The sequence below is a fragment of the Aulostomus chinensis genome, chromosome 13, assembly GCF_037954235.1.
Source record: "Aulostomus chinensis isolate RoL2024-O1b breed Wild chromosome 13, RoL_Achi_v1.0, whole genome shotgun sequence".
Taxonomy (NCBI): domain Eukaryota; kingdom Metazoa; phylum Chordata; class Actinopteri; order Syngnathiformes; family Aulostomidae; genus Aulostomus; species Aulostomus chinensis.
Window position 1 is genome coordinate 28,470,226 of NC_141332.1, and position 26,466 is coordinate 28,496,691.

Sequence of the window (26,466 nt, forward strand, 5' to 3'; positions counted from 1 at the left end):
TCCAGTGGTTCAGACGAGGAGCGCGGAGAACCGCGACGGGCAAGAATGGCGGCTGTGATGGGCACGGTAACTCCTTTTGATGGCGTCTCAGTCTTGGGAAGAATATAGTGAAATGTTGGACTTTTTCTTCGAGGCTAATGATATTAAAGAGCAAGACAGGAAGAAAGCTGTGCTGCTGAGCGGAGTTGGTGCAACCACTTAAAGCTTGTTAAGGAGCTGAATAAGCCCGCAATTGCCAAAGGATAAAACGTAGGAAGAGCTTTCGGATATTTTAAAGGCTCATTTCAACCCCAAACCAAGTGAGATTGTGCAGCGATTCAAGTTTAATTCACGCATACGAAAGAGCAATGAGTCTATAGCTGAGTATGTAGCGGAGTTAAGAAAATGAGCACAACATTGTGAATACAAAGATTCACTGCCACAATTGTTACGTGATAGACTGGTGTGTGGAGTAAATGATGACCGAATGCAAAGGCGACTGCTTTCTGAAGTGGACCTGACCTTCGACAAAGCCATGAGACTGTGCCAAGCAATGGAGTCTGCATCAAAGGATGTCAAAGACCTGCAAGGGAAGCTAGCAGAGGGCACAGCTCTGGTTGCACATGCGTCGAAAACTCAAGTAAGTGTCCACAAAGTGTCAGCTGAAAAGACTCAGCGAAAATTCCCCAGTTGTTACCGCTGCAAGGGCCAGCATACCGCCGCTGAATGTAAGTTTGCCACTGAGATCTGTCATAATTGTGGTAAGCGAGGGCACATTAAGAAAGCCTGTAGATCGAAGGCAGGAAATTCAAATGTGCAGAGGCCGACGAATGAGGGTCATAGGGGCAACGGCAAAGGCCCTGGAGGAGAGCAGCGGACGAATCAGCTTAGAGGGGAGGAAGAGAGTGATACAGAAGACATGTTTTACAGTTTTTAGCACGTCACTCGAGTGGTCCAAGGTGCCTCCCTTCACACGCACCTTAAAACTCAATGGAATGGAAGTAACATTTGAAGTCGACACAGGCTGTGGAGTAACCGTATTAGGCAAAACGCAATACACACAACTGTGGAAGAAAACAGCCAAATCAGAGCTGAAACCCTGTTCACTGAAATTGACAAAATATTCAGGAGAAAGGCTTGGACTGCTGGGCAAGGCACATTTAAAAGTGCAGCATGGAAACATAGAAAAGATGTTACCTGCAGTGATAGTTGATGGTGAAGGACCTAATCTTCTGGGACGGAGCTGGTTAAAGGCGCTTGGCATGCTTGGTGAGATAGTGCATAAGGTGGAGTTAGAGCCTATACTACAGCTGGAAGAGATCCTAGAAAGACACGCTTAGGTGTTCAAAGAAGGGTTAAGACAACTTAAAGGTGTCTAGGCAAAGATTAATGTGGACAAGGAGGCACAGCCAAGATTCTGCAAACCCCGACCAGTTCCCTATGCTGTTAAGCCGCTGGTGGAGAGGGAGCTACAGAGGCTCCTGGATGAAAAGATCATTGAACCAGTGCAGGTTGCAGAGTGGGCGGCGCCTATTGTTCCGGTGAGAAAACCGGATGGCTCCATTAGAGTATGTGGAGATTATAAACTCACTGTCAATAGAGCATCACGGGTGGATCAATATCCAATTCCAAGAGTCGAGGACCTCTTTGCACAGCTGAATGGAGGACAGCACTTCACGAAATTGGACATGAGTCATGCCTATCAACAGGTGGTCTTGGACGAAGAATCCAGAAGGTATGTGACCATCAATACACACAAAGGCTTGTATACCTACACCCGCCTACCGTTTGGAGTAGCTTCTAGCCCCGCCATATGTCAGAGAACAATGGAGGGCATTCTGGGAGGAATTCCAAATGTTGCCATCTATCTGGATGATATCGTCATATCAGGGTCAGATAAACAAAAACATCGGGAAAATCTGGAAGAAGTACTTCAAAGGTTGGGAAAAAGCGGACTGAGGCTGAAACGGAGCAAGTGTGAATTCATGGGAGAAGAGGTGGCGTTCCTAGGCCACAAGATAAATGCAAATGGGCTACACCCTTTGACAGAGAAGGTGGAAGCCATCGCAGAAGCACCTGAGCCACGTAATGTCACAGAGTTAAAAGCGTACCTCGGGTTGCTAAATCACTACCACAGGTTCCTTCCAAAACTCCACGCTTCTGGCACTGCTACATGCACTGTTAAAAAAGGAAGAAAAATGGTCATGGGGTGCAAAACAGCAGAAGGCGTATGAAGAGTCAAAAGCGCTACTTCAGTCCTGTAGTGCGCTAGTTCACTGTGACTCCATCAAACCTCTCATCTTGTCGTGTGACGCATCACCCTATGGTGTGGGAGTGGTACTTTCTCATCGAATGGCTGATGGATCAGAGAGACCCATAGGGTTTGTGTCAAGGACCCTCAGTTCTGCGGAAAAGAATTATTCCCAGTTGGACAAAGAAGGCCTTGCGGTGGTTTTCGGAGTGAAGAAATTCCACAAGTATCTGTATGGGAGACAGTTCACTTTGGTGACAGATCACAAACCACTGATTTCACTATTTAGTGAAATGAGAGCCATACCTCAGATGACATCCCCCCGGATACAGAGATGGGCTGTCACGTTAGCAGCGTATGAGTACACCATAGTCTACAAGGTGGGCCGAGACCATTCAAACGCTGACGCTCTGAGTAGATTGCCTTTGGTAAGGGGAAGAGAGAGCATATCTGAGGAAGAGGAGAGAGTGCTGCTGTTTGAAGACGTGGGAGTGCCGTTGGTGGATGCGCAGCAAATAAAGAAATGGACTGACAAAGATCCAGTGCTAGCGAGAGTACGAGAGTACATATTGAGAGGGTGGCCAAGGGTGGACAGTCCTGAGTTCACACCTTATGCCCGACGGCAGGATGAGCTTAGCACACAGGACGGATGTATATTGTGGGGAGGACGAGTTGTTATTCCCCCGCCTGGTCGCAATGCCTTGCTGAAGCACCTACATCAGGCACACCCTGGCATTACTCGAATGAAAGGGTTAGCACGAAGCTACATGTGGTGGCCTAACATGGATGCCGATGTGGAGGCACTGGTGAAGGCATGTGTGGCATGCCAGGAAAACAGACGTAGTCCTCCGGTGGCACCATTAAATCCCTGGGAATATCCTGACAACCCATGGAGAAGAATACACATGGACTATGCTGGTCCATGGAAGGGAAAAATGTTCCTGATTGTGGTGGATGCTTATTCAAAGTGGATTGAAGCACATGCGGTGAGTGGCTCTACATCCGCTATTACCATTGAGTGCCTAAGAAAGGATTTCAGTCAGCATGGCATTCCTGAGATCATGGTATCGGATAATGCTACTTGTTTTACTCGTGAAGAGTTCAAAGAGTTTGCTAGAAAAAAACGGCATATGTCACATCACGTCCGCTCCATACCATCCATCCTCTAATGGCTTAGCTGAAAGGGCCGTTCAGACCTTTAAGTCACTCATGAAAAAAATGGCAGGAGACTCCATTGAAACCAGAATGGCAAGAGCACTGTTCAGCTATCGCATAACACCCCAATCCACGGCTGGCAAATCACCAGCTGAGTTGTTGTGTGGTAGGAAGCTGAGGTCCACTCTTGATTTAATACATCCAGACTTCAAAAACAGTGTACATGGCAAATAGGAGAAGCAAAAGCATTACCACGACATGCATGCCAGAGCTAGGTTACTGGGAGAAGGAGATTTGGTCTACACACGCAACTTTGGCTCAGGACCAGCCTGGGTACCAGGATCCATAACAGAAAAGACTGGGCCGGTGTCATGCAAAGTTACGCTGGGAAATGGACTAGTGGTGAGGTGACACATCGACCAAGTACGTGGTAGAAGTTCCCTTTCTTCGGCAGCCACAACAGCGGCGTTGCCTGACACCACGGTTGAGGAAGACATGGAACCCCCACCTCAGGCATTGCCTGAGATACCCCTCTCCTCTGACTCCAGTGACAACCCTGCGGCGGAAACAACAGTTGAACCGCCTGAGTTCTCACCTGCAGGACAATCGCCAGCAGTGAGAAGATCTCAGAGGGCCAGGAAGGCTCCTGATTATTTGAAGGACTATACTTAGATAGTAGTGAGTTCCCCAGCCACAGGACTAGAATGCGTCCTGGAATCTCACTGGGAGGCGGTAGTCGATCCAAATCCCTAGTTAGCAATGTTCTGTTGTTATATAGAAAAAAAAAGAAAGTGAAATGAAAATGACGTGTTAACAGAAGTGATTGCTAATAACTATTCTAGTTAAGGTTATAGTATGAGCTCCCGGATGTGGCATGTAAGTAAATTAGTTTAATCTAGAGGGGAGGGAATGTGGTAAACTGAATGTTATAGCAGTTTTGATTTATGCCACTAGATGGCGCTACCTCTCCGGGACATTGAGTAAGTTACACTCGTAGAATTAGGCAGAATGAGAAGCTAGCCAGAAAAACAGAGAAGTCACTCACAAAGTCCTTCTTGTATTCGGGGGTCGGTAGATGACGGCGCACAGCACCGGATCAGAGCGGCCCACCTCAAATAAAGTCACGTCAAAGCTGGAAATGATGATACCCCGGCGCACTGCTTACATTTAAAGTCATTCTTATAAACAATCGCCGTTCCTCCTCCATGCCCCGATGTCCGCGGGGAGTTAAAATAAGAACAGCCATCCGGTACAAGTTCACCAAGAGCGCTGCACTCACCAGCACCGATCCAGGTCTCTGCCACAAGGAGGAAGTCCAAGCCACGGGAGTTGATGAAGTCCCTCAGGATAAAAGTTTGGTTTGCCAGTGATCTGGCGTTCACCAGGCCAATCCTGGCGGGAGATGTGGCCTGTAGTTCCGCGGATCGGGGGGACCGGTGCAGCGTCCTCAGGTTCCCAAGATTCAACCCGCGCTGGCGGAGCCGAGGAGAGCAGGGGCGGCGCGGCCGGAATCCCTCATCCAGGCCGGCAACAGGTACCAGGCAGGTGTCGATGGGGTCCAGGAAACGCCAGGGCACAATGAAGGGAAGATATAATCCATGTCCTGACTGGAAATGGACGAAAGTGAGGAAGTGTTTGCCAAGCAGACCTTCAACTTCACCAGCCGACCGCTGCGTTTACCACGGAGACGCCTCCGCCGAGGCCCGGTGCAGGTGAGTCGGGATTCCCGATAGGAGTGGGGGCAAAGTTGTGTGTCCACCATGATCAAATGCTCTCAGATCTCTGACATTATGACGCAGATCCAAGAGAGTTTGGCGATCGTACACCAGCAGAGACCTGATCTGTGGAGTGCCAAGGGTGAGGCACAACAAAAACACCAACCCAATCGAGAGCAAAAGACGGACAGCCAAACACACCGGCGCCATCTTGTCGTCTCCAACATGAACTTTAAGGGCTCTGAAACTGGGCTTTACGCGCAACTGTTGTCATTTCAGCTGCTGCAGTCCTGCATTGGACCACATTGAACCGTTGCTGGGGGCACGGCTCTGGGTCAGGGTCGGGGTCAGGAGAGCGGGCAGGCATGGGTTCCCTCTGTCATCCAACAGGGAGCCATCCGAGTCTCCTGTACTTCTACAGTGGAAACATTTGAGCTTTAAAATACAGACACAGGGATGTTTGACCAAAGTTTTACCTCCCACATGTAGACCTGTTGCTCTGGAGCACTCAGGACAGACCTGGGACTCGTGCTCAGAGCTTCTCTTTCTGGATCTGAAAACTCAGACTTTCCCTCATGTAAGGCTTAACAAACTCAGTTTTCTCAAAACCCGCATTCTAGAACCGACTCCAGCATCAGCAAACACCAGAGGGCTGCACCAGGAAGTGAGATGAGTGGCTAGCAAGGTGTGTGGAGACGAAAGTCAGGGTTTAACCTGGCTGGATCACCATGGTAACTGATGTGGTGAACCTCACCTGGTCCAAAGCAGGTGAGGGTCAGAGTTTCTGCTTCAATCGGCTATAAAAGCGCTGCCCTTTCACCCACCACCTCTTCTGAAAACGGCACCACCATCTTTGAACGATCCGGTGGACCTCGGCGCCATCACTGAGCGAGGTTCTCTTCAGAGGGAGAGAGCGTTCAGAGACCGGAGTGATCCGCTACCTCTCCTGACGTCACTCCTATCAACGCTCCAGGCCCCCAGCTGAGGGAAGCCCTCATTATTCCAGCCTGCTGGAGCAGCCGTGTGTGAGGAACGCCACTAAGAGGAGCCTCGCACTCACAGCAGCACAACTGTGTGTACGGAACCTGCATGCATTCAGCTGGGATGCAGTAAACCTGAGCAAGAATACTGCACGCTGCTACTGGCCAAGTTGTACTCGCTCTCACTGAGTACTGAGCGTGTTCGTAGTCCCAGTGGCCCCCATGGCTACAACAGAGGCCTTCTGGGAAGCCTCAGGCTACATTTCTAGGTCCTGCATTGATCAGCAGTGACACCAACACCTGCGTGTGGATGAGCTGATGAATCTGGTTCCTTCAGAGGGTTCCTGCAGGGGGCGCCAGCACTCACAGGTCAAGTACATCAGAAACTGATGACCTGACGCCATCGCTGCTCTTCTCCCAGCATTCCTCTCTCCCCTCCTTGGCAGCAGCTGTGCTGCTTTTTGCTGTCATAATTGTTTGATGTTGTTCCTGACCATCATAGTCACTTGTTCTTCTGGACTAAAGGAGGCGGCACGCGATCCGTCCGTTTCCTAAGAGTCACATGACGCGTTACACGCCCCTTGTTATGGGGACGCCACAGAGCCTGAAGCAGAAGCCTTGACTGACAGAGAGAGATCCCACCCACCGTCCGGATACCAGTGACCTCTGACTGGGAGTTCAGGGTTTGAAGGGAAGGAGGAACTTCCTGCTTCAACTCTGGTGCACCAGCATCAGTAAACATCAACATAGCAGCGTGCGTTTCTGATAAACATATTTATATTCAGGTTAAATGAGGAAGAAGAGGGGGAGGAGGAACGTTTAACATAATTTCTTCTGCTGTTATGCTGAAGCGGCAAACTGATGACATCATCGATCTGTCGCCTGGTGGTGAAGTGGCGGGCAGAGATGCGTCCTCTGATGTTTTTGCTCTTTTCTTGGAAACTTGCCTTTCAAAATGATTGTCATGAATATTCTCATTCCATCTTCCTATGAGGTTCAAGTGCTCACCTGCACTCAATCGTGAACGGATCAGGTGTTTGAGGTCAAAGGTCAATGTCACTGAGAGGGCATCATGTTTTCAAACCTTCCTGGATTACTTCAAGATCTTCAAGTTCCTGTTGGTGAAGGAATGACCTGTTACTCTACAGTCTGCCTGGTTCATGAGGCAAGACTGATGTTCTCCCACTGGGAACCTTTGACCTTCCCACAGAGTCCAGCCTGACCATGGAACCGAGATGATACGATACCAGGAGAACCCTGAAAAATCACTGAGTAGTACTTCTTTGAAGTAGTATTCCCTATCTTGTATCACAGTAGAGTACTTTATTGTTGTTGGAGTCCAGCTGCTGGGTGACCTGGAGTAACCCCGCTGACCAGCAGCTGTGTCTTCATTCACCCCGGAGAACGGAAGTACCTGCAGACTTACCTTACAAAATAAAACTGAAGAAATCCACAGTAAGATTAGCCTGAAAAACGTTTTAGTTCTTCTTCTTATTCTCGTGATTTATGAACTGACATGTAAATATTCTCTCTTGTCATGTTCAGACCAACAGCAAGAGTTTGTAAAGGCTGACTCAGGCTGTCTGTCACTCATCTGATTACAACTCAGAAAGCAACAATTTTAGAAAATTGTTTCGCTGGTTGTCATGGTAACAGATTTATTCAAAATGTGTCCAGTCTACCATCATGATGTCGTCGTTTAATTAGTTGTAGTGTTTGTACTTTATCTCCTCGCGTTGACGTGTTTTCCGGGTTCTTATGTTTTATTGTGAAGGGCGTACCGGAAGCAGTCTGCGTGCGTGCTGCTTGCTGACGCCGGTGAGTTTTGTCCCGCAGCAGCTGGGGAGCTCGCAGATGCTGATGCGGACGAAGGAGGCGAGAAGCGCGTGAGGCTCCGCACCGACGACCGAGCCGCCAGAGACGCACCCGGGGTCCGGTGAGTGTGGCGGCACCGCGCCGCGGCTCGCGGCTCCTCACCTGCGGTCCGATCCTCGCGCGCTGCCGCCGAAGTGGTTCCGAGTTTTTGAGATTTTCGGGGAGACACGAACGAAACTCGCCAGCGCAAAAATGTGACGCTGGAGTTTCCGGACAGCGCGCGGACGAAGCGCGAGGACGCGTGAAAGTTTGAGAGAAGAAGAAGAAAGTTTGATAAAGTTCTTACTGACGTACGCGCTGACCTCGAGTCACGTCCGGTTCGGCTCACTTTGGTGTGAACGGATCGGTGAGGAGGTGACGTGTCCGCCGCTAGGGGCGCAGCCTCAGCTTGAGCAGCACTAAACTGATCATCAATTATCGATCTTCGATCCTCATCCATGTGATCAGGTTGTGGTCTGGGACAGGAAGTGACACGAGATTAATCCAATCTGATCTTTTGTCTGTTATTGCTCCTGACGGTGATGTGATTGTTGATGACTCTCATCACGTGATTGGTTATTGATGACTGTCAGCTGCTGATGTCCTCAGCCTAATCACACGTCCAGGACGTGAGTCTGCAGGGCGCCACCGGAGAGATGTCCTCATGGCCAGGGATGGCGCTCACAGAGTTGTTCGTCAATAAAGCTGGTTAGAGATGAAGCTCGTTTGTTGCTCCGCCCTGATGGTCACTGTTGCGTTCATGAGCACACCGTCACGCCACAGCTTCACCACGACAGCAAACCATCATTATGGTGACGTCAATTTTATGTCGATATGCTGAATCTGTGTGAAGAGGTCATGATGACTCCGCCCCCAGTTATCCATAACACTGCACCTCACACTCTTATTGGCTCTCATGGCTGAAGCTCCTCCTTCAGTAGGTCGGTTAGATTTCTGCGCGTCAGCTCATGTTTTTGCCCCACAGAGCGGGTCTCATGCTGCGGCGCCACGTCTGCATGTCAGCATGCCAACATGCAAATGTGATGATGCTGCTGCTGACAGCTTGAAGGGTTAATCAGAGGACTTGATAGTGTGTAAAAGCTGAGTGATCAGCAGCTTCACTATCATTGTGAGTGACCTTTGACCTTTGAGCCGTGTGCTGGCCCAACCTCTGCTCCTCCCTGTTTAACGCAGGTCGGCCGGCGCTGTGGTTCATTCCAGCACAGGTGGTGAGACGGACGGCGGCACCCATGGCCATCTTTACTCAGCTGGGTCTGCTGCTGTGGAAGAACTTCACGTACCGACGGCGACAAACGGTGAGCAACACACGCAACCACACACACATGCATGCAACCACACACGCAACCACACATACACACACACACACACATACACACACAACCACACACGTGCAGCCACACGCACACACACACACACACACACACACATACACATACACACATGCAGCCACACACAACCACACACACATGCAACCACACACACACGCAACCACACACACACACGCAACCACACACACATGCACACAACCACACGCACATGCACACAACCACTCACATACACACATGCAACCACACACAGACACGCACGCAACCACACTCACACACACAACCACACTCACACACACACACACACACACACACACACATGCAACCACACACAGACACGCACGCAACCACACTCACACACACAACCACACACACAACCACACTCACACACACAACCACACTCACACACAACCACACTCACACACAACCACACTCACACACACAACCACACTCACACACAACCACACACACAACCACACTCTCACACAACCACACACACGACCACACTCTCACACAACCACACACACAACCACACTCACACAACCACACACACAACCACAGTGAAGGGTTAAAAGTCTGCCGTTTCGTTGTCTTCTTGAGTGATTCGTTGGTGAATCGTGGGTTCAGTGGGCGTCTCCATCGCTTTGATGCGGCTCAGCTTGATAATGATTGATTGATTGATTGGTATTGAACGGGTAACTCTTGTCCTCGTTATCAGCGTGGTTTTATTTCTGGCGCTTGATCAGCTCGCTTTGAGTGGGGAGCCTCTCACTTGTTGTCTTCAGACAGGTTTTGCGTTCGAAGGCATCAGGAAGATTTTCAATGTTCAATTGAAAGATGACAAATAGGAGCTTGACAATGGAGAGAGTCGTAAGTCCTGTGTCTCCATGGCAACGCCAACTTGATGGCCCAACACTGCGTTCACATACATGTGATCAACCGTCACCGTTACTGATTTTACACGTCTGATTTATTTTACTGACCAGTGGAGCCTGGACCATTTGATAAGTGTCATTGAAAGAAAACAAATATGTTGTTCTGTTTGTCTGGAGGCTTGAAAACGGCGAGTCTGATGTCATCACAACCAAAACCAGGAAGTAAAAACCAACAGCCAGATCTGGAACCATCAAATTAAAAGCTTTTAACTTCCTGCTCCTTCTTCCTTCATTTGTTTGTCTGCCACCCCAATACAAGCAGGTCAAAGGTCAAGTCAGGGCGTCCTGATAGCAGCTGTTATAATCTTTACTGATGAATGATGGGAGTGGTCTCTTACTCGTGGAGCAGTGAAACGCCACAGCGGCGATCAATGACGCCTCATTTATGATGAATAAAAGCTTATAATAATGACCCCACGCCACTTCCTGCTGCAGCCGTCACTAGAAGCCTGTGTGTGTGTGTGTGTGTGTGTGTGTGTGTGTGTGTGTGTGTGTGTGTGTGTGTGTGTTTTCTCTCCGGTCAGCACAAAACATCAGTTCTTCCCCGAACATTTTTAGTCTGCGTTGACTCACAAGTCGTTTGACACCAGCCGGCTCAGTGCAAGACGCCCGCCAAGCGTCCAGGTCCCAAACACATCAAGATGACATCATCATCTGCAGGAGGTTAAAACTGTCTGATCAAGCGTTCTAATGAGGTTATTACAGGCTGGACATGTTCTCATGGTCACAATCGCGTGTTTGGCTTCCTTAAACACTGGATTGGTGATTCAGGGGAAGTGATGACATCAGCGCTGAGACAACCTCGCCATCAGATGCTTCAGTCACAATTGACCCAGTGTTGTTGGTGCTATGATGGTCCAGTCAGGTCAGGTTTATCTGTGTCTCACCAAACCCCAACCAAAGTTCTGTCCTGACTCTGTCCAAGTAGAGCAGGTCCAGCACCTCCCTCCTTCAATGAACCTCCACCCAACAATTCTCCATCAGCAGCACATCCTGCAACAGCAGCCACCAGAACCTTCCTTTACCAGCAGGAAGGTGGAGCAGATCCAGGATCAGTGGGGACGGAGAGAGAGCAGGAGAGCAGGACAGAGACAAAGACAGAGAATGGAGGAGGACAGAGAGACAGAAGGAGAGAGAGGGACAGAGATAAAGAGAGAGAGAAAGGAGGAGAGACTGATGGACAGAGACAAAGACAGAGAATGGAGGAAGACAGAGAGACAGAAGGAGAGAGAGGGACAGAGATAAAGAGAGAGAGAAAGGAGGAGAGACTGATGGACAGAGACAAAGACAGAGAATGGAGGAAGACAGAGACAGAAGGAAAGAGAGGGACAGATAAAGAGAGAGAAAGGAGGAGAGACTGATGGACAGAGACAAAGACAGAGAATGGAGGAAGACAGAGAGACAGAAGGAAAGAGGGACAGATAAAGAGGGAGAGAAAGGAAGAGAGACTGATGGACAGAGACAAAGACAGAGAATGGAGGAAGACAGAGAGACAGAAGGAAAGAGAGGGACAGAGATAAAGAGGGAGAGAAAGGAGGAGAGACTGATGGACAGAGACAAAGACAGAGAATGGAGGAAGACAGAGAGACAGAAGGAGAGAGAGGGACAGAGATAAAGAGAGAGAGAAAGGAGGAGAGACTGATGGACAGAGACAAAGACAGAGAATGGAGGAAGACAGAGACAGAAGGAAAGAGAGGGACAGATAAAGAGAGAGAAAGGAGGAGAGACTGATGGACAGAGACAAAGACAGAGAATGGAGGAAGACAGAGAGACAGAAGGAAAGAGGGACAGATAAAGAGGGAGAGAAAGGAAGAGAGACTGATGGACAGAGACAAAGACAGAGAATGGAGGAAGACAGAGAGACAGAAGGAAAGAGAGGGACAGAGATAAAGAGGGAGAGAAAGGAGGAGAGACTGATGGACAGAGACAAAGACAGAGAATGGAGGAAGACAGAGAGTCAGGAGGAAAGAGAGGGACAGATAAAGAGAGAGAGACAGGAGGAGAGACTGATGGACAGAGACAAAGACAGAGAATGGAGGAAGACAGAGAGACAGAAGGAAAGAGGGACAGATAAAGAGGGAGAGAAAGGAAGAGAGACTGATGGACAGAGACAAAGACAGAGAATGGAGGAAGACAGAGACAGAAGGAAAGAGAGGGACAGAGATAAAGAGAGAGAGAAAGGAGGAGAGACTGATGGACAGAGACAAAGACAGAGAATGGAGGAAGACAGAGAGACAGAAGGAAAGAGAGAGAGAAAGGAGGAGACTGCACTTCAGCGCCTGAACTGATGGTGATGCCATCGGGGTAGATGAGGCGTTGTCATGGAGATGTCAAATATGATGGTTTAGGGGTGCCGGTGTTCTGGCTCTGTCTCGTGCTCGAAGTCCTCCGTGAACCCCCTGGCTGGCGCCTGCGCCACGCGCTACCCCACGTTTGTTCACGTGTTTGTCTTCTCCTCCTCAGCTGCTGAAGTTGGACAGATGAAGAGTGTCTGTGTCTAACAAGATCTTTGTCCTGCAGCTTCAGCTCCTGGTGGAGATCCTCTGGCCGCTCTTCATCTTCTTCATCCTCATTGCCGTGCGGCTCAACTACCCTCCGTACGAGCAGCATGAGTGTAAGTTCAGAAAGTTCTTTCAACATAGTTGAAGCGCAGCGTGTTTTTGCAGGTTCAGACGGATCAAAGTTTCAGGTGAACAGTTCCCTTTAGATCCTTTGATTCTTCATCAGCAAGATCCAAACGACTTCCTGCAGATGTGATGTGGATGCTAGTTTGACTGTTCGAGGTGACCGACAGATACCTGGCCGGGAAGGGGAGGGGCGGCGGCGGCGGGGACATTGAGGAGGAAACCTCGCCTGCTGAGGGAAGCTGCTTCACCCCGTTGTCCTCGTGGCAGTTTATCAGTTTATGGCTGGTTATCTAAGGAGATTATCACTCTGGTGAAGGTCAGCGAGCCCCGATAAGATGCAGCAGCGATGACGGACGCCACGAGTCCCAATGTGGAACAGAAGCAGTTTGCTTCCATGGTTTATGTTAGGCTAAGATTAGCTGAGCATAAAAGAAATAGTTTAGAATAAGCAGGTTATTTCTGAGGGAGCTGTAGATCTTGGATGAACCATGGTAGATCTCAAAGGATCTACAGGAGATCTCCAAGGAAACTGAATTATCTTTCAGAATGAGGTCAGCAGTGATGTGAAACTGGCGAAAGCAGAAGCAGCAAATGTTTTTCTGGTGATTCATTCGACTCGTGAGCTCGGCGTGTTGCAACGTGTCCTGGAGCAGGGCAGAGCCTCGGCTTGATGCTTTGACTCGCGGTGTCTGAAGTCAGGAGACGCTTCGATTTGTCCACATTGAGACTTGATCACCAGAGTTGATTGTTTCTGTCAGGTGGTCAGCGAGTCTTTGCCAGCTTGTGGTAACGGGATCTCGGTCCTCTGGAGACCTGCACTCATCCCCACTCAAGGGAAACAGCAGTGGAACGTGGCCACCTCCTCTCCTACCAGTACTGGTTTTTGTTTGGTTTCTTGATAAGAACACGAGGAATGTCTGAGACGGTCCAGTTAGAGACGCGCTGGATGTCACTGGTGGAGGATAAGACCCCGCTCAGAGAGCCCCTTCTGTAATCACATCAATTATTGATTCTTCATCCAACCTGAGGGCTTCTGCTGAAGTTAACGTCGTTTGATTGATTGACGGATCGGTTGATTGAATCAGCTGTTTGAAGAGTCTGTTCAGGGAAATGCTGGCGTTGGCGCCGTGTGGCGACCTGCCTCAGCACCTCTTATCTTATCAGGCTGATTAGAACGAGGCCACTTGGAGTCTAAAAGTTCTCTGATAGCAGCTCTTCTTCTTCACCCAACACCAAGCTGACTGAAGGTCGTGACGCTGCACTGATGCAATCTCTGGCCCCGCCCCCTTCAGTTTTGCGCTCCAGCTGATGCTCCACCAGTGAGCATTAAGGGATGTCAGGTTATCTACCTGCAGTGTCCAGGTTAATAGAGTCTGAGATTAAAATCAAACACTTGACCACATGTGAGTCAGCATTCCGCCCTGCCAGGGACGTTTGGTCACATGACTCACAGGTGTAGAATGGCATGCGAATCTCATTGATCACCGTGATCAATCTGAGTGACTCTGTTTCCCATGAGTCAAAGCAGCAGAGATGCCATGGAGGATTTCGTCAGAGTTTATAGTGAGTTTATTTCATGCTTTTAATTTTTTTTTTAACTACTGTCAGCTCTTTCATACTTCCTGTTTCCTGTCCACAGGTCATTTCCCCAACAAAGCAATGCCATCAGCCGGCACGTTGCCGTGGTTACAGGGAATCCTCTGCAATGCCAACAATCCCTGCTTCCGCAGCCCGACGCCGGGCGAGTCTCCCGGCGTGGTTGGCAACTTCAACGACTCCATGTGAGTTCAGCTTCTTCCTGCACCTTCAGAATAAAACATCCTGTGGTGTCCAATCAGCTGCATGACCCACCAGAATGCTCGCCGTAGCTCTGGCATGATCGTATTAGTTGTTTTGTCATGTGTTGTATCTCCCTGAGCTGAGTGTGACGATGGCGTTTCACGTCTCTTGACATCTTAACTGTTTCTCCATCCCTCCAGAATCTCTCGTCTTTTCTCAGATGCCAAAAAGATTCTTCTGTACAGTCAGAACGACAAGAACCTGGAGGGTTTCAAGGAGCTGGCGCAGGCGCTGCGGGGGCTGCAGGCCAGCAGATCAGGTATCCAGCCTTCTGTTAGTGATGTCATTAGCACAGACGTCCAACAGGAAGGGGTTTGTCCACATGTAGCAGCTGCATTCATTACTTAGCGCTGTAGCTGACTATTAGCCTGTTAGCTTGGTAGCCTGTTGGAAGGTTAGCTAGTAGCAGTAGCTCTTGTGGTGTCTGTCTCCTCAAAGTTAGTACATCAGTGAACCCACCAAATCAGATGTTTAAAATGCTGCCAGTAAAAAAAGATGTTCTAGCTGCATTGAGGGAAATGTAATGTTTCACTGCTTAGATGAGAACCTTTTCTTTATTTCATCACAAGAACTGATGGTTAAGGACTACTAAAGTACTAACTAATTAAGTGCATAATAAAGAGTCACTGTTCATGTAAATGACATCTGTGGCCGACATCACGTCTCTGTCTTATTTGAGATTTTAGAGCAGTGGCTCTACTTGTTCCTTTTATATATTTTCTCTGTACGAAAAATTATCTGAAAATTTGGGTTTAAATATCTATATTTAACAATAGGGGGTGTCCCCTGGCCTCACTTTGAGAACCCTCATTTTCAGGCTCAGTGAGCAGGAAGAATTCGGCCTCTTTGTGTGTTAATTAGCAGTTTGAGATGAGTGGAAGGTTTCCTGTTCCTGCCTGCGCCGACCTGCCACCTCCATGTTCTTTATTCCCTCTAATCGCCTCTGATGGGACGAACGCTCCTTTCAGTCGGTGGGAACAAACGGGGACGGAGAGGCGAGTCCCGGCAGGTTCACTTCACCTGGTGATGGTCACACAGGAAAAGGGTTCCAGTCTCATAGAGTCAGAATCAGACATCAGGCTCAGAGGGTAATGTCAGCGTGGCGTCTTGCTCCTCATGCCGTCTTGTTTGTGGCTTTCTGGCGGCTTGCTGAGTGTCACTGAGTTCATGGTGAGCTGCTCGTTTGCAGCTGAACAAACTTTCATCCAGAGATGACATCTGAGAGCAGAACTGATGTGAAGCGGATCAGGTCAGGTTCCTCAACCTCAAACAGTCCTGCAGATATGGACTACCTGACCTTTGACCTCACTTCACAATAGGATTAGAAATAGTAGTCAGTATTTGCCAACTTAATAAATGTGATATGGGGGGGGGGGCATCTGTATGCTAACATTGCTTTGCTAACTTTGTAGAACTTGGTGTGAAACATGAACTCTTGTGTCCCAGCAGCTTAGCGATGAATGAGGAGACGCTGGATTTCTCATACTGTTTTCTTCATGACCGACTGCAGCAGGTCGTGACCTGATGGCGAAGGGATGGATGGAAGGAAATGTGTTTCTCCACTGGAGCTCTTCCTCATTTGACCAATCACATCACTTGCAGCTGCTGATGTCAGACATGTCTGCTGACCTCTCACTAACACGCTTAGTACACCTCCTCTGGTTTTTTGTCCCAGCGTAGCCTCAACCCCCCAGACTGTCCCTGCGGACGGGGAGAAAGTTCTTCACAGAAAGAGTGGTTGAAATTGAGAACTGTAACTGAAGATTAAATTCTTGCTTGTGTTGTACATCGCTTTGGACAAAAGCGTCTGCTAAATGAAATTGTAGAATTGTAGAAGATTCTGGATCCTCAGTTGAGGACGTGATGTTTGGGGTCTTTAGCTGCTTGTTGGTGCCTGTAGAGGAATAAAAGAAGATGAGGGTCTCCCAACAGGTGAGAATCTGCAGCTGAGTCACTGCTGTTTGACATCACAGGCTTGTTTATGTGTGGACACGCCCCTACCTCACCTTGTATGGTCAAGGCTTCTTTGGAGGGTTAAGGTGAAGTTGCAGTGTCCCAGCATGCACTGGGGTAACCCTCATCCACATTGTGTGTTAGTTACGTAGATCCAGACATACGGACAATAATCCACTAAACTCTTGGACACGTCCACGTCTGTCCACTGATTAGTCACTGGGGACACAAGCAAGGGTCTGTGACTGCGAGTCTTGGCACTACAGACAAGATATATTTGGGACCCTGAGACACCGAAGATGTCTTTGTCTCTCTTCTCGCTGAAAACGGCCTCTTGCACATTAAATCAACTGAGGACAAAAAAGTGCAACTTGTCTGTCTCGATTTGTCTTTTTAGGCTTCAAGTTGAAGCACTTCCTGCGAGACGATGAAACTCTGTCCAGCTTCCTGCTGAGAAACGTGTCACTCCCTGAACATGGCGTCCATCAGATCCTGGAGGCCGACGTCAATCTGGAGAAGGTAGCAAATTGTCCTTAACTTTCACTTGATCCACGTCCATCCTGAGGACAGAGGACGAGTCAGTTCTAGTATCTGACTATGATTACAACTCTATTGATGGCATTGATATCTACATTTTTTTTTATTTTTGTCAAAAGTGTGAAAATGTTGTCAGTTGGATTTCAGTTGAAGATTTAGCAGAGGACCCTCTGAAATACCCAGTGACCCCTGGGGGATTCCAGACCTCACATTGAGAACCCTGAAATTAGATCCAACCCAGTGTGACGATGGGCCTTTGATCTCTGTGTCTCAGGTTCTTCTACGAGGCTTCGGCATCCACCTGACGGACATGTGTCCGCGGAGGGGGGGTCAGCGGAGTCTGGAGGACTTTGTGAACATCTCAGACCCACAGGTGCTGCTGGTGGTAAAAGAGCTGATGTGTCAGGCGCCGGTCACCTGGCTGAACCAAGCCGAGCAGCACTTCCTCAACAATCTGGACTTCCTGAAACCCATCTGGGTAAAATCTGCACGCCTGTCAGACAGAAGTTAGGGCATAGTGGCCACACTACAGAGCTTCTCCTGCTCAAGTATTTGGTGTTGGAGGGCGTCACCACCTGTGTGTGTGTGTGTGTGTGTATCTGTCTGTCTGTCTGTCTGTCTGTGTGTAGGCGGCAGCAGGCGGTTGGGACAGCAGGCAGAGACATGTCCTGGCTCGTCTCGAGTCTTTACAGTCTCAGTTTTCGTTGCCCGGAGACTTACTCTGAAGCTGAAAGCGAGCTGTGCGTCAGTGAGGCCTCGCTGCTCAAACTAACTGCCGCAGGCTGTCTCTGCCTGAACACCCTGTTACCACGGCAACGCCCAGAAACTCTCCAACCCTCCAGTCACAGAAAAGTTCAGTTTGACAAACAAACTTTGATTGTGTTTCACAACTTGTTTGATCCGACGTTTCACACACAGACGGCGCCACCATGTCGACGTCATTCACTCAGGCTCGTCCTGAACTCCAGTTGGAGTCGGTCAGCCAATTCAAATGAACCCAAATGGGTTAAAAGGCAAAGACGAACCAGCGCACGGAAAGACTTTCCTGTGACTTCATTGTGAGCAAGCGACGCACTTCACCTGTTGCCTCCTCAGGTCGCTCAGTGAAGTGATGTGATATTCACAAGTGTGATGAATACACACAAGTCACATGACTAATTATCAACAACCTTGACTCAAATTCAACAGAATCAATAACTGCATGTATATCAAAATGAGCATCATGCAAAAATATTTACAGATTTATTAAGAGACAGCAAACCTTTTTCGTGCCAAATCTGAAAATGTATTTGAGATTTACTACATAAATCTTTTTTAACATCAACACTGTGTTGCATTCATACCTACATACGTTATTATTGTCATTATCATTGATGAGGAGTGTAGAAGTGAGAGACTGGATGTCTGACCCACGGGTGCTGAATGGACCTCCCTCATCTGAGGGGTTCACCCACTCAGAGGAGCAGCCACTGGTCCCCCCACAGTCTTCAGTCCGCACTGGCTTATCTTTGCTCACCAGCACCTGAAGCTCTCACTGGTCTGTACGGGTCACTCTGTTTTTGATCAGATATGGGGTTCTCAAAATGGGGGTCCTCACTGGTGGTTTTCAGGGATATCAGGGGTTTTGATGCTGGACGTGGGATATGGGACCGGGAGCATTGTAGTAATGGTGCTGATCCAGATTCCAGGATGCAGATTGGACCCTGAACCCGCAGCACCAACACAGGAGACATTTGCATTGATCACACTGAGTTTGTTCTTGTTCTTTGAATAAGAAGTTCTGTGTGTTCCTCTACACACTGCTGATAGAACCTTGGATACATGATGATGATGATGATAACAAGCACATGTTTCCTGTCTCTCAGAGGGATGTGAGGTCTGACCCCGAAGCTGTCAAGCAGGTTGCCAGGGCAACCAACAACCTCCTGGACAGTCTGGGTTCTCTGGCCATCGAGGTAAAAACACACCTGGGCAGAATTGTGATGACATCGTGGTACGAGAGGGGCGGAGTTATTTTAGGATATTGTACAGTTTATTATTTGATTTGACCAGGGTCACTGGGGGCATGAGGTCAGTCAAAGGTCAAAATGCATGTCTGAATACAAATAACTGAGCTACTGTGACACTACTGTGACATCTTGTACAAAATGCTAATAGTGGAACAGGCGGCGTGTGGATGGTGGAACAGGCGACGTGTGTGGATGGTGGAACAGGCGACGTGTGTGGATGGTGGAACAGGCGACGTGTGTGGATGGTGGAACAGGCGGCGTGTGGATGGTGGAACAGGCGACGTGTGTGGATGGTGGAACAGGCGACGTGTGTGGATGGTGGAACAGGCGACGTGTGTGGATGGTGGAACAGGCGGCGTATGGATGGTGGAACAGGCGATGTGTGGAAGGTGGAACAGGCGACGTGTGTGGAAGGTGGAACAGGCGACGTGTGTGGAAGGTGGAACAGACGGCGTGTGTGGATGGTGGAACAGGCGGCGTGTGTGGATGGTGGAACAGGCGGCGTGTAGATGGTGGAACAGGCGGCGCGTGTGGATGGTGGAACAGGCGGCGCGTGTGGATGGTGGAACAGGCGGCGCGTGGGGATGGTTGAAAAGGCGGCGTGTGGGGATGGTGGAACAGGCGGCGTGTGGGGATGGTGGAACAGGCGGCGTGTGGAGATGGTGGAACAGGCGGCGTGTGTGGATGGTGGAACAGGCGGAGCGTGTGGAAGGTGGAACAGGCGGAGCGTGTGGAAGGTGGAACAGGCGGAGCGTGTGGAAGGTGGAACAGGCGGAGCGTGTGGGGATGGTGGAACAGGCGGCGTGTGTGGATGTTCCCAGAGGCAGAGCAGTCAGCTGTGGGTTCCCAGTCCGATTCTCCTGTCATAACATGACTCTGCTTTCATCATAAAAGTAGCTTGATCTGGACAGCACCTTTCATTCAAAGAAACGCATCTCAAAGTGCTTTAAATGAAAATTATTTAATGAGAGAAAAAAATAGATACATGAAAGATACATGTTTCTTCCTGACAGTGAAGATAGTTGATATAATTATAATCTTTATTTTTGTGGCACCTTTCATTCAGAGAATGCAGCTCAAAGTGCTTCACATCCAACAGTTTTAAAAAAGGAATATTCACACAAGTTAAAAGATTATGATCACCCAAAAAAGGATAATCAAAACAATCACATAGCTATCATAACTAATTAGAAATATTTACAAGTGGGCAGAAGTTTAAACCAAAGCAGAAGAAATAACGAACAACAATAAAAAGGTAGGAAGAGCTTAAAACAAATCAATGAGATGTAACAAACTAAGCACGAGATCAAATGAGTTCCAGATGTGTGAACAACTCTATATTTGATGTGTTAGTGAACCTTGAAGTGTGATTCTGATGGCGCCAGTGTAACCAGTCTAACCAGTATCTTGTCTGTCCAGCTGGCCAGCATGAAGAGCTGGATTGACCTGAGGAATGAGATCCTCTTCCTGACCCAGAATGCCACATCCTCGCCCAGTGCCATGTACCAGGCCGTCTCCAGGATCGTGTGTGGACACCCAGAAGGCGGCGGGCTGCAGATCAAATCTCTCAACTGGTACGAGGACAGCAACTACAAGGCTCTGTTTGGAAACCACAACAGCAGCGAGGACGAACCCGCCGCGCTCTACGACAACTCATCCAGTGAGTTGCAACTTCCTGTGCCCTCAAAGACCAAGAAGGTTCTATTTCATCCCTGCTGACAGCCAGAGGGCGGTGCTTAAAGCACTGAATGTTCCCTTCGCGCATGCACAATCCGAGTATGAATACCAACAAGGCACCTGTGACCCCCGGATGATCCGGAAGAGGCAATATCTTCTGGTGTCATCAGGGGTTCCTGTTCCTTTTTTTATTCTCAGGTGCAGTCCTTATGTATCTGGTAGCATCAGCTAACCGCTCTTCTAAACTTGTAAGACCCTGATTTCTTCGGTCTACATTTATCCTCGGTACCGTCGCTGGACGCCCTGTGACCGTGTTGGTTGGAGCAGCGAAGCTCGCCCTCCAAGGACTGCAACGGCTGTTTGTCTTTGGTTTGTTTTCCAGCATCTCACGGAAAGCAAGTACCCTGCTTACTTTGTGTCAACAGTTGTCGGTGTAGGCAGAGTCCGCGCTCCCTCCCCTGACGGCTGTTAATTTTGTTTGGCTCTGATTAGCTTGCTTGTGTTAGCGGCAGCGTTCGCTGAGTTGTTGTTGGTTTTTTTTTGTTTTTTTTACTTTCGGCTGTATAAGTTGCGGTCATTGGCGGTGAAGGTAGCGTTGCACTCCCCGCTCCCGGTATTGCGGTGGCTAGATTTGTGTTAAAGTTGCTTTATTTCTCATTAGAAAAGAGGAGAACAATTCCTGCCGGAGCGTTTGCGGCGGTTGTTCTTTGTTAAGTTTTCTGATTTGCTTGGAACCGCTGCAGGTGAAGGCAGCGTTCGCACCCCCTCTCCCTGCCGGTGGTGCCCTCCTGCTGCCGTGGTTGTGCTCACATTTGGCTGACAGGAGTCTCATTTGCCCCCGTGTGTGCCAAATACTGTCCGTCACGGGCTGACCCGAGTGCTGTCTGCGCTAACCTTCCGCTGAGCACTCTGACCTCTTCTGAGTCGGCGGCGCTGCGCCCCCTTCCCTCAGTTGAAGTGTTTTGTTGATGAATATTGTTTGCCACTATGGATGGTAGTCATTGCTGTGTTGGCTGTGGGGCTCTTCTGCAGGCTGGTGATGGCCATAACCTCTGCCCACTGTGTCTCGGTCAGGATCATCTGATTGAGGCGATGTCCGACAGTCAATGCATGAATTGCAGCTACATGCCACATGCGCTGAGGGCTGCTATCTTGGCCCAGGTGGTAGGTGGGCCCTAAAGTCAGCTACCTCCGGCTCGCTCCACGTGTTCAAAACGCAGGGTTGAGGCTGCTGCTGTTGCAACCTACAGGAAGAGGGCGAAATAAGGACGTATGCTTTCTTCGGAAGTAAGTCGACTGTCTGCGGAGTTGGCTGAGATGAGGTCCCTTCTACAAGCTGGACCTGTTACATCTTGTCTGAACCCCTCCGCAGCATGGGGAAATATTCGGCTTTGCCGCATTGGATGCGCTGGAATGAGCTGTTCGAGCCCGGGAGACCAGTCGGCAGTTTTCAGGTCTCAGTAGGAGTATGCCCCCCCCCCCCCCCCGGCAGGTCTGGGGCCCCCTTGGCTGCCATGCTGGCCTGTCTATCAGCGCAGTCTCATGCTACTGGTGGTTATGGTCCTCAGCGTTCCACTGGACACAAGAGCTTTGAGGGCCTGCCCCTCCCCTCATCATGTGGACGATATCCTACAGCTTCTCACCCTGTTCTGCAGGGGTAGGTTACTGCCCTACGTCACTTTTCTACGTCTCTTGGGAAAGCTCACGTCGGTCTCGGCTGTTGTTCCCTTGGGCTTGCTGTCGCTGCGCCCTTTGCAGAGGCTTCAGCGTTCCATGCAGAGGCAGACGAGGGATTTTTGGGGTGCTGCTCACGTGCCCATCAGGCCATTTCAGGACCCGGACCCTCGAGCTCCAGACCCTAACCATTGTCAAACCCTGAACTCAACCACTATATGAAGGTCTTACCATTTCACATGGTAACCACAACGGAGGTCCTGCAAACCGTTGCCCATGGGGAATGGCTAACATCCATAGACCTGAAGGATGCCTATTGCCATGTCCCCATCGCACATCACCACAGGCGGTTTCTGCGCTTTGCCTACCGAGGTCACCACTTGCAGTTCAGGGTGCTTCCATTCGGGCTCTCCCTCTCGCCGAGTGTTCACCAGATGTGTTGCTGCAGCCCTCGTGCCTTTGCAGGCTCAGGGCATGAAATATTGCCATACCTGGACGACTGGCTGATCTGTGCGCCATCTTGTGATCAGGTGGCCCAGAACACAGCCCACCTGCTCTCTCATGTTGCCCAGTTGGGTCTCAGGGTAAACGTAGAGAAAAGCTGCCTGGAGCCCTCTCAGACCATAATCTTCATCGGTGTGGCACTGGACACAAGAGCTTTGAGGGCCTGCCCCTCCCCTCATCATGTGGACGATATCCTACAGCTTCTCACCCTGTTCTGCAGGGGTAGGTTACTGCCCTACGTTACTTTTCTACGTCTCTTGGGAAAGCTCACGTCTGTCTCGGCTGTTGTTCCCTTGGGCTTGCTGTCGCTGCGCCCTTTGCAGAGGTGGCTGAAAAGCTTTCACCTCAATGCCAAGCGGCACAGACACCTGAAGCTCAGGGTGTCACGGCACTGTCTTCTCTCCCTGGCTCAGTGGCGGGACAGGGCTTATCTGTCCAGGGGTGTCCCTATGGGCTCCATCCCGAAGAGAGGTTGTCAACACAGATGCCTGCCCCGGGGGTTGGGGTGCAGTGTGGCAGAGCAGGACAGCGCAGGGAAGGTGGTCTGTGTGAGACCGCCCAGAACACATCAATGTGCTGGAGCTGCGAGCAGTGCATTTGGCCCTCAGGCACTTCCGACCACACCTAAAAGGGAAGCATGTACTTGTGCGGTCAGACAACACCTCGGCCGTTTTCCATATTAATCATCAGGGAGGCACCAAGTCTGCACGACTGTTGCAGGTGTCCCAGGGCCTCCTGACATGGGCGGCCCACCATCTGAGCAGCCTGCTGGCAATGTATGTACCAGGGGAGCAGAACCAGCTGGCAGACCTCCTCTCCTGCCAGAAACCACCACTGGGGGAGTGGCGTCTCCACCCAGAGGTGGTTCACACAATCTGGGACCTCTTCGGCAGAGCAGGACTTGATCTTTTTGCCTTGGAGGATTCTACCCACTGTCCCCTCTGGTTCTCTCTCACAGAGTCGACCAGCCCTCTAGGTTTTGATGCGTTGGCGCACCCTTGGCCAGAGGTTCTGCTGTATGCTTTTCCGCCACTCCCTCTGATTCGGTCAGTGCTCCACAGGGTGCTTCAGGAGGGTCACAGGATACTGCTGGTGGCCCCCTTCTGGCCAGCACAGACGTGGTTTCCTCTGCTCCACAAGCTCTGTTGTGGTACGCCATGGCCCCTCCCGGTCAGGAAGGACCTTCTATCTCAACTGGGAGGGCAGATCTGGCATCCCAACCCTCAGCGCCTGCAGCTGTGGGTCTGGCCGCTGGAGGGCCAGAGCCACTGCTAGGTGGGTGTACTGATCGTGTCAGGCAGACTATCCTGAATGCCAGAGCACCATCCACCCATTTGTAGTATGGAAACAGGTGGAAGCTGTTCTCGGCATGGTGCGCAAGCCGCAGTGAGGATCCAGTGCATTGCTTTGTGCAAATTATCCTCGAGTTTCTACAGTCCCTCTTGGAGGGGGGTCGCTCAGCCTCTCCATTAAAGGTATATGTGGCGGCAATATCCTGTCGACGCAGCAGGGTTGAGAATCACACAGTGGGAAGTCATAGCCTGGTGTCGCTCTTCCTGAGTGGGGCTCGTAGGCTATGCCCCCAGAGAGTCCTATGGGCTCCAGCATGGGACCTGCCTGTTGTGCTGGATGCCTTGTGCCAACCCCCCTTTGAACTCTTAAAGCGGGCAGGGCTCAAGTGGCTGTCATATAAGACTGTTTTTCTGCTGGCAGTTGTCTCGACAAAGCGTGTTAGTGAGCTACACGCACTGTCAGTTAGTCCCTCGTGCCTGAGATGCAATTCAGATGGCTCAGGGGTCACGTTGTGGCCAAATGCGGCTTCTCTTCCAAAGGTGATGTCCGGCCCGCGGCTCAAACTTCCTGTGAGACTCACACAGTTTGACCCTCCGCCAGGGGGAGGGGGGGGACAGGCTAGAATTGTTGTACCCGTGTGGGCCCTATCACTATATGTTGCAGCTACCACTAGCATCCGGCGCTCAGACCAGTTCTTTGTGTGCCACGGCGGCCCTAACATTGGTTGTGCTCTCTCGAAGCAGCGGCTCTCCCACTGGATAGGGGACGTCATACGACACGCGTATGAGGTGAATGACCGCCCCCCGCCATCTGATGTCAGGTGCCATTCCACCAGGAGTGTTTCAACCTCATGGGCTGCCCTGAGAGGAGTGCCCCTGGAGGCTATATGTGCTGCCGCTTCATGGGCATCGCCTACCACCTTTACAAGGATCTACAGGGTGAATGTAGCCACACCCCATCCCCTGAGTACGTTTCTCCTATCAGAGTCCTCCCAAGTCAACCCGATGAAGTGTGTACTGGGGATTCCTCGTGACTCTGCTGGTATTGGTCATTCAGTCCTTTAAACACCGCCCTCTGGCGGTCAGCAGGGATGAAATAGAACGAGAGTTACGAATGTAACTGCGGTTCTATGAATCCTGAATGACCACCAGAGCGTTCTGTCACTCAGAATCCTCGCGTTGTCACGAGAAGACTCTGTAGGAACAGAACCCCTGATGGCACCGGAAGATATTGCCTCTTCCGGGTCATCCGGGGGTCACAGGTGACGTTGCTGGTATTCATACTCGGATTGCGCATGCGTGAAGGGAGTATTCAGTGCTTTGAGCATCGCCCTCTGGCGGTCATTCGGGATTCATAGAACCGCAGTTACATTCGTAACTCATGTTTTAGTCAGACCAGCTGAGAGTCAGGAAGTCAACAGTGGCATCAGCTAAATTCGCCCGAAGACACAGCACCATAAACGCCATCAGTGTAACAAATGTCTTTATGTCTCAGTCATGATGTAAGCAGAGACAGTCAACTAATAAGTGAACAGTGATTGTCAAGTCAAGTCAGTTTTATTTGTGTGGCACCAAACCCCAACCAAAGTTCTGTCCTGACTCTGTCCAAGTACAGCAGGTCCAGCACCTCCCTCCTTCAATGAACCTCCACCCAACAATTCTCCATCAGCAGCACATCCTGCAACAGCAGCCACCAGAACCTTCCTTTACCAGCAGGAAGTTGGAGCAGATCCAGGATCAGTGGGGACGGAGAGAGAGCAGGAGAGCAGGACAGAGACAAAGACAGAGAATGGAGGAGGACAGAGAGACAGAAGGAGAGAGAGGGACAGAGATAAAGAGAGAGAGAAAGGAGGAGAGACTGATGGACAGAGACAAAGACAGAGAATGGAGGAAGACAGAGAGACAGAAGGAAAGAGGGACAGATAAAGAGGGAGAGAAAGGAGGAGAGACTGATGGACAGAGACAAAGACAGAGAATGGAGGAAGACAGAGAGACAGAAGGAAAGAGAGGGACAGAGATAAAGAGAGAGAGAAAGGAGGCGAGACTGATGGACAGACGGGGACGTGAGCAGGCTGGAAGGAGAAAGATGGCAAACATGAACAAATAATGACCAATAATCACATCCACAGGTTCAAAATC

General features: G+C 50.1%; 1 protein-coding gene across 2 annotated transcripts in view; it reads left to right on the top strand.

Annotated features, from left to right (window-relative positions):
- The window catches only part of LOC147251608 (phospholipid-transporting ATPase ABCA1-like), a 50,650-nt gene continuing 24,184 nt past the window's right edge, over window positions 1-26,466 (top strand). Inside the window, exons 1-9 of one of the 2 annotated variants that reach the window (XM_086222419.1) lie at window positions 1-66; window positions 9,129-9,250; window positions 12,736-12,829; window positions 14,482-14,623; window positions 14,822-14,940; window positions 17,032-17,153; window positions 17,446-17,649; window positions 19,037-19,126; window positions 20,600-20,840. In XM_086222419.1, the coding sequence (XP_086078545.1) occupies window positions 9,185-9,250; window positions 12,736-12,829; window positions 14,482-14,623; window positions 14,822-14,940; window positions 17,032-17,153; window positions 17,446-17,649; window positions 19,037-19,126; window positions 20,600-20,840 (1,078 nt within the window). In that variant the 5' untranslated portion in view covers window positions 1-66; window positions 9,129-9,184. Of the gene's footprint in view, window positions 67-7,861; window positions 8,017-9,128; window positions 9,251-12,735; window positions 12,830-14,481; window positions 14,624-14,821; window positions 14,941-17,031; window positions 17,154-17,445; window positions 17,650-19,036; window positions 19,127-20,599; window positions 20,841-26,466 lie in introns of those variants that run through there. The other variant, XM_086222418.1, reaches the window with a different exon arrangement.